Source organism: Opisthorchis viverrini (assembly GCF_000715545.1).
Source record: "Opisthorchis viverrini unplaced genomic scaffold opera_v5_55, whole genome shotgun sequence".
Classification (NCBI taxonomy): domain Eukaryota; kingdom Metazoa; phylum Platyhelminthes; class Trematoda; order Opisthorchiida; family Opisthorchiidae; genus Opisthorchis; species Opisthorchis viverrini.
In genome coordinates this window covers 1,343,847-1,352,298 of record NW_008751709.1, presented here as the reverse complement: position 1 = coordinate 1,352,298, position 8,452 = coordinate 1,343,847, and the positions used below count along the sequence as shown (strand labels likewise).

General features: G+C 43.1%; 1 protein-coding gene across 1 annotated transcript in view; it reads right to left on the bottom strand.

Moving 5' to 3' along the window:
• Nucleotides 1–2,616: 2,616 nt before the first annotated feature.
• Nucleotides 2,617–8,452, bottom strand: part of T265_03630 (hypothetical protein) — a gene marked incomplete at both ends in the record, with an annotated part of 28,679 nt that continues 22,843 nt past the window's right edge. The window contains 3 exons of the mRNA XM_009168165.1: nt 2,617–3,002; nt 5,713–5,867; nt 6,828–7,032. Coding sequence (XP_009166429.1) covers nt 2,812–3,002; nt 5,713–5,867; nt 6,828–7,032 — 551 coding nt within the window. The remainder of the gene's footprint in view (nt 3,003–5,712; nt 5,868–6,827; nt 7,033–8,452) is intronic.

Sequence of the window (8,452 nt, the reverse complement as noted above, 5' to 3'; positions counted from 1 at the left end):
GCAATCAAATCGCCCAGCTCGGCAAACAAGCCAACGACCATCTACTCTACCTGAGATACTAACATTTGCCTCTATAGCAAACTGTCTGAGTATCATGGATCGGACAGGTTAATTCTGCCGAAGGTCATTCATGTAGGCTTTAAACGATCCTGGGTCCATCACCAAGTCCTGTGGCATTTATCAAATGTTTGAACCTATTTCAAGCATATATCCAATATCCCATCGTCTTGCCGGTGTAAAGCAGACTAATTCTAAAACCTCACATGCTGCAAGCAAAAGCATCGATGGGGTACATGATCGACTACCTCGCTAAAATCGATAAAACTTGTCCATTAGAGACTAATTCTAAAACCTCACATGCTGCAAACAAAAGCATCGATGGGGTACATGATTGATTACCTCGCTAAAATCGACAAAACTTGTAGTCCATTATAATACGTTCATGAGAACCAGCAACGAGCTATCTCTCTTCAGGATGAAATATTACGTGATTGATGAGTAGACTTAGGATTGAAGTCTGTTACGTTTTCACAAAAAAAGACGTTATGCAAGAATGCGTAAAAATCCGAGGAACAAACCACGAAATTCAATTACTTATAAGTATCTTTTCTTGCTTTATGGAACCAAGATGAAGAAAACTGTGCTATCTGGCTGCTAAGAGTACACCATAATCTCTATGTACTTACTGCTACGAATTTAGCTATGTTATGTAGTATGCGAAGAGTTATTCAGGATTTGTGACCTTTAAGTGTTTATGGGCTAGTTTCATCCACAAAAACCACCGAGTTATCTCTAACAGCTGAACGTTTCGCATTTCCGGTGTGAGTAAACCTGCTATGAAGTCCTCAAAACAACTTGAAAACTGCTACCCAAGAGGATGTTCGAATATTCAATCTTCGTTCACTGTTCTATCGTGCCAAAGTTGAAGTGTCTGGACATTACCGCAGTCCGAGACGTGTCACTTCATACTATCAATTCTAATTTGGTATCGGAAGGTAGATGTTGAGGGTACAGACCAACAAAAACTGTAAGATCGTGCGCAGAATCGTTTTTTAACCAATATTGTATTGACCATAGCGCACCAGGTCTGTCACGAATATCATAATTAATAGGTACTGTCCAGTTTCCGAGACCAGTGTTGAAAGGAATGGTCACAACTCCGAAGCAGCGTTGCGCTCGCTGGCCGAGAATTTCTCTGGCAGGTGCTTCAGCCACGAAGCTACCTAGTTGATTTCTTGCGCTGTTGATGAGAAACCTGTTAACTCAGGTAACACTGGTGTTCTTTGGCTTGCCTGCTGAGCTAGGCATTTGGGTTGCCTGAAACATACACTTCTGTTCACATCACTTCCGCGCAAGTAGCACTCAGCAGTAAGCAACGTATGACTAAAGCTCAGATTTTATCATCTTTAGGGTTTCCCTTCGTCAACGAACTATAAAAATAATCTATATTTTAACCACCTGCGTATGTGGTGAGAAAAGACAGAAGACTCTCTCACTGTTTCACCTGTCTCAAAACCCAACTTTCAGTTGGACCTATCAGGTGTTACATCTGCAGAAATTTTTCTAAGGATTGCTTTTCGTTTTCCCGTGAAAGCAAACCCACAAAGGGAGCATGGCAATCCTTTGGGAAAAGCTCCGTAAAACCAAGGTTGTGAAACCCTGGGCTGAATGGTTCACTACCTCATCACGTTTCAGTCGCATACGCCCTTCAGATAACACCATTAGGCGACTGTAGGACTCATGGTTTTGCAGCGGATTGCTTTTCGTTTTCCCGTGAAAGCAAACCCACAAAGGGAGCATGGCAATCCTTTGGGAAAAGCTCCGTAAAACCAAGGTTGTGAAACCCTGGGCTGAATGGTTCACTACCTCATCACGTTTCAGTCGCATACGCCCTTCAGATAACACCATTAGGCGACTGTAGGACTCATGAGTTTTGCAGCTCCAACAACCATCAGTGTACTTGTTGAACATGCATTTCTTCGGGATGCACTATTCTTACTGATTGTAAAGCCAATACCAAGCACTACGTTTTGCCCCTCAATTTTATCATAGACTTCCGCAGATAATTCAATATCGTCATGGTGATTTCTCACCTATATGATGACTACTCATATGAGGGAGTACCGAGCTGGACCTACCAGTAGACGGGACACAAAATCTTTACAGACTTTGAGTCTACAGTGTTAAGCATTGTTGTCGTCGACTGACGTGCGCAACAATCAGCAGGATCACCATCGGAACCAATTTTATGTTGATTACTTGGCCACCAAAGTACTCGAACCCCACTCACGCATGCCAAGTACACTGCTATCAGACCGAACAACTGTGCTGTTTTTGGACGAAAGTATCTGCCACAATGTCAAGCAATTTAGCTCTCTTCATGGAGGCAGCCGCCTTTGGGGAGTAATGTAAAAATTTTCAACGCACCTGCTTTCAGAATGAAGGGCAACACATTAAAAAAAAGACTAAAATCAGTACGCCAGGGGATTGAATTCCAACCCACGCTGAACCAGTGGATTGTAGACATTGTAACTTGGTTATTCGAAAATTTGTTTTCTAATCTAATGTGTCGTCGAAGTTATCGCAAGAATTCAGATAACGTATTTTGTTCAAGGCCTGAAGCTGCTTCTCAGACTAGCTTTGGCCAGCCTTGAGAGGTAGTACGCCCCCCCAGTTAGAGGAATAAAAGCCAGTTTTAGCTGGGGGAAAGATTTTGTACAAATGAAAGAGAACGGCATGTAGGATGAAAATGATAGGGGGAAACATCTGACCTCCATTGGACAGAATTCGGTCCTACATTTTTCGAAAAATTCATCGTAGGCCTGCAGTAGGGGGGTTCGAATATAAAACGACAGCACAGCCGCTTGAGCGGGCAGCTGGAAGTTGTTGTGGAAGTATGTGCCATTGATCCCGACATAGATCATACAACTGTACACGTTGGGATGGTCCGGAGTTGCTTCTTCCTCCAAGAAGGAAGACGAAATCCTCAAAAACTGCGGTAGCTAGGAGAAAAAATAAAATCGCAGCGGTTGATATAATTGTGTGGAGTTTCTCATTTTCTACTGTCTGTCAGGATGAGTAGAATCCCTAATATTCTCTCGCTGAAGTCACTTAACTTCGCAACCCTTCAAAAGAATCGGAGCTGGTCCACTCAGCGGTACTGCAATTATAGTCTGATTTCCTAAGGCCAAAGCTTGTCGACTCTTCCATAACTCCTGTTTGCAAAACAACCCTCCAACTAAATACAAGCGAGTGACAAATCTGGTGGTTAGCTTGAAAAACTTCCTAACCACCGGCTGACCATTCAGATGGCAGACGTTTTAAAAATTTGTTGTCGACCGTACTTTATGATCCACTGTCATATATTGATTCATTCAGCGTGTCATACAGAGTTTCTGGAAACTAGGGGACAGAAGAATAGTTAATTCCTAAGCGTGCCAAAATTCATGACGTCCATATTCCCTCCGGTTTAGTGATGTGAGTACTTGACGGTTGTTTTTGACTACCTTAATGGCAATCAAATAGACCCATCATGACTGGGAGATACACAAAGAACCCGTCTTTTTACTTGGGTTCATTCTAATGGAAACTTTGGATTAACTAATTCGAATCTTAGTCGTGAATACATGGAAACCGGTCGTGAATGTTTGATGTACCGACGCTTCGCATATTTCAGGTTCACAGGGAGAGAGGCGAGGAGAACACAAGGATGTGTGTGCGCCATGGGATGCATCTTTTAGTTTGTTATTCATATTTATCGGGCTGTATAGACATGATTCTTCTCTGAAAATAGCTGGATCCCGCCAGACTGGAGAAAGTAATGTCCACTGTGCACACAGCTGCCTTATGCTTCCTGAATTTCACCATCCTATGAGTTCCATACATCTGAAGCTTTAGCAGATTTTGGGCCTAAAGTGCGAAAAATTAAGTCATCTATTTACGGAATGGACTGAACAAAAGCTTGAGCAAATGTCAAAAGGCACGCTACAACTAAAACTGAATAGCAATAGAATTGGCCTCGATGATGCGCACCAAACACATGGCAGATACGAAAATCGGATGAACAAACTGCAGCATCAGATAAAGGGAGACAGATAGAACAACTCAGGACAGTATGGAGAGAGTAAGAAATTGAGATCAGTAAAATTGTAGGTCTTCGATCTTTTGTTTGGAATTTCTTGGAACTTCATGTAGAAAGATTGGTGGAAAGCAGTCCTCAGGAACTGAGGGTAATATAATTGATTATGTTTTACTTCGGTGGGATGGAGAGCGTCCCAAATGGAATAATGTTCTTTAAACCAGAATGTGGACATACATGGGTTTTACAAATAAAGATATCTGTTTAGTGAAAGCGGTGCCAACATTCGAGGAAAGGCATTGGCACTACGGTATTACCTACCTCCCATCTTGTTGAACAAACCACTGTTTGCCCTTTTCTCGCGGATTCCAAAACAGATAATGCCTTACTTGAAAGGTCTTCTATTGAATACAAAGGCCCTTACTCAATGCTCCCTTGTAGTTTGTTCAAGACTACCCGTGACTATGGGTAACAACGTAAACGTTCCTTTGCCAAGACGCACAACTGTGGTGTTCTCAAGGCAAAAAACGAACGATTCTGTTTAGAAGCCTCTGATAAAAAATCCCACTATTATTTCTTAAACTAAAACAAATAATACGGTTCATCCGGCTACAAAATGATTATCACTTCTCATCTAAACTTATTTTGGATTACGAGAGCTCGGCTTCTTTCGAGTTACTTAACACGTGAAGTGAGATCAGGCTGGTGGTTGTGCTGCCCATCTCTGAGTGCCATAAAAGGTTTACTGATCAAACTACGGAGGTTGCACTTTGCAAAGGCCTTTTTTTGTAAAGGCATCACCTTCAACCTGTTCATTGGCTAGAGGCTTCTTACACAAAAGGACTACATATTTAATGAGGTCAAATTCTTGTTCATAGCCACACCACTCCCGTCTGAACGGCCATGTTAATGTTCTGGTGTAGTTATTCTAGTGAATCCGCACCAAAGGGAAGCACTGGACTCGAGATCCGCTCTTGATAGAGCTCATCAGCAGTGCGCATCCAATGGCCGTGCCGGGATTTGAACCCCGGACGTCTGATACTCGAGGCGAGCGTGTAACCACTACTGCACCAACACATGCTGGGCGCATCTGAATTATCACGTCTGAACAGGCGAACGTGTTCAAACTTGAGCGATGTGATTGGCGTGCCCGATGTGCCAGACGCGTCCAACGTGCATTGGCGGAGTAGTGGTTGCACGCTCGCCTCGCATGTCAGGTGTCCGGGGTTCAAATCCCGGCACGGTCATTGGATATGCACTGCCGATGAGCTCTAACAAGAGCGGAACTCGAGTCCAGTGCTTCCCTTTGGTGTGGACTCACCGGAATAATTACGCCAGAACAGGAACATGGCCATTCAAACGAGAGTGGTGTGGCTATCCACAATATACCTATCCCGCAAAACCCCAAGATGTCAAATTCTTCGTTATTCACCGGATGATTCATAGGGATGTCTTGTGTAAAGGGGTAGTGCTGCTACAGTGCTGGAGTGCGGAAGAAAACAACACGGGCATTCCCAGGTGGAATCTCATCTTTCAGTTTAGGTTGCTTTTTTACAATTTTCGTGGAATACAGCGCATCAAGAAGTCGTTTTTATTCTTCAAATGAGAGGCAACGAAACGTTCAGAAGACAAACCTGAAAATGCTGTGGCAGCAGGCATGACAGCCATGGAATCCCACTGTTTTCGATCGATATCGTATCGTTCCACGCATGTCATTGAGCCATGCCGTCCGGCACCCCCGAACACGTAGAGATATCGACCGTGACATATGACTCCGGGTGCTTCATGTCTGTTTCGGAAGGGAAAGGTAAGAGATAGGGTGTCTTCACAGTCACATTAGGATAGGCGAAGTTCTCATGTTCGAGTGGCAAGAGCATGTAACAATGACAATACTTTGACACCAAAAATAGAACCAAGTACCCAGAATTTCAGCAGAAACTTAGACCTACCATCCAGTTTCGTGATTATATAACCGCCAGTGCTGTCTCGTATACGAACGAGAAATTCCACTGTCGAAAAGAATTCCACATCCAATAGATCACATTACAAATTCATTGCCAATTTGGTGTCTACCCTAGTTCTTACAGTCAATACGGTAGTGGTTCGACTTGTGATATGGAAAAGATACATCTATAGATTTGAACAGTCCAAGGAATTTCCGCAGTACCGCTCTTTGAAAACCGAATGGTTTTTGGTCTTAGTCTGGATTCTGTTGTGAGAATTTGATTGAGAAATGTCACGTCCGTCACCCACTCTGCAGCAATGCCTAAGCACAGGAACGCGACAATCTTTTCAAGAAAACCGGTTACGAGGAGAGGATAAAGGTCACGCGCTAGCCTGTAACTGACTGAGAACTTTGTTTATGACCCTCCAGAAAGTTGCTCGTCTTTTGAGAAGGACTACTGCGGCTCTTTGCTTTTAGAGTGTGAATAACGCATGGTCAATAAAACAATCTTGCTAAAAGATTGAATTCTTAACTAAGTTCTTCTAATTATCAAAGCTGTGAACTGTGAAAAGCACTGTTTTACAGAACTGAGTGGTTGAACTCGCTACTACCCAGAAAGTCTTCTAATCTCAATACTGAAATCTTAGAACAGGTCATTTCTTTAAGGCCAGTCATGCAAAAATTGAAAACAGTGTGATGTGAGATATCCACCGAGGAAATCACCTGGGCCTTTCATCGTCTATCCTCAGTAATAACAACTGGTCTGATGTGATGCTTTTCGTTTTGTATCAAGCATCGACTTACTCTTCTTGTAAGTTTCCAACTGCGTACCACTTCTCAGCGACGATATCAAAGCAGTCGACAGAATTTTCCCCTAACCCGCCAACAAGAAACGCCTGTGTTCCAGAACCGGCAACCCCGTGACTCATGCGTGGGTGGGGAGATGGTGGGATTGCTTGCCATGCTCCTGTTCGTGTATCTAGCATCTCACAGTGGGATAAAGCTTCACCTGTGTATGGGGTAGAGGGGAGCACTGTATTTGTTAGGCAAAATGAAACAAAGGGCTGAGATACAACATGCAGTTTAAAACAGTAAAGTACGAAGCAAGTAAGCAACAAGTTGTTCGGAGGCTGTGTAATGAGGCTTTAGATTAAAAGAAAATATGCAAAAACTATTGTTAACGGAAGCACCTTTCTGTGTACTGTTGATCCAAACACATCCATCTGAGCTCATTTATTACAGACCGATTGTCAAATAAATCAAATTCGAAATGCTTTCATACCTACGTTGTACCTCAAGAGCGATTTGAGAGGCCCGAGCACACTAAGGCATATCGTAGCGATCATCATCCAACAGCAAGAATGCGTTCATTTCGCTAAAGCTATGCACCATATGTCCAATGAAATTAGCACCTCAGAGATCCTTCGCTATTCCGTCAGTGTCTATCGTCATTCACTCGAACTGGGACTATTGCGCTATTCCGGAAGCAGCTAGGCCTCAGCAGCCTCATTAGAGTGTTCCTAAATTCTCCACTACTAACGTACTATTCCGGCTCTCTTCGATCAGCGGTTTGGTAGGTGTCGGCAGACTGAAAGAGTACCCATTCCTTCAGTCTTCCGATTACTCTGTATTCACGCCTGTTTGTTTTATCACATGGGACCCGATCAGCGAGTGTGATGACGTTCCAACATCTGAAATCTCCGAAAGAAAGGGCGTACCCCTAGGCCATGTTTTTTATCATTCTATCATAAAAAGAACACGGACAATTTTGCGTGTGATTAATAATGTTTGAGCGGAAGAATAATAAATGAGTGTTGTGTCAGCGTCAGCTGTCAGCCCGACCAGAGTATGAACAAAAATTTGAATCGTGTGGCCCTAGGGTAAACGTCATTCGTGCAAGTGCTTCATAGAAAAAGATCAGAGGGTTGTTGTATCATTCGAACAATTTAAGCCACCAGTACACAGCGCCTGCTCAAGCCTAGTGTTATGAGGGTGGTACTTTGGATGGTTGAAATAGTGTTTGGGCACATGATGGGTATGCCTTCATTGTTTCCCTGTGATGCTTATGATTAAATCTCCCGGGGACTAATGTCACACTGAAAAACGATTCACGAAAATCAAGGTGGACGAAGTAATTCAAACGAAGGACCGGTTAGGTAAATGGGAGAGGATTAAACTGATGAGATCCACCTAAACCAACCAAGTAGAGAGCTGCAGGAAGGACAACACACTTTCCTAAAGTCTAGCAGCAAGGCGGAATGGGAAAAGATATCCCAAACCAAGCAAACACAACTGCTACTGGAGAAGCATCTCAAAAAATGGTAGTAAGTGAAGTGGTTGTCATGAAAGGAGAATAACCTGCATGATATATATATATATATATATATATATATATATAGGGGTGATAATCGGTTTTCTTCAAGTCACAC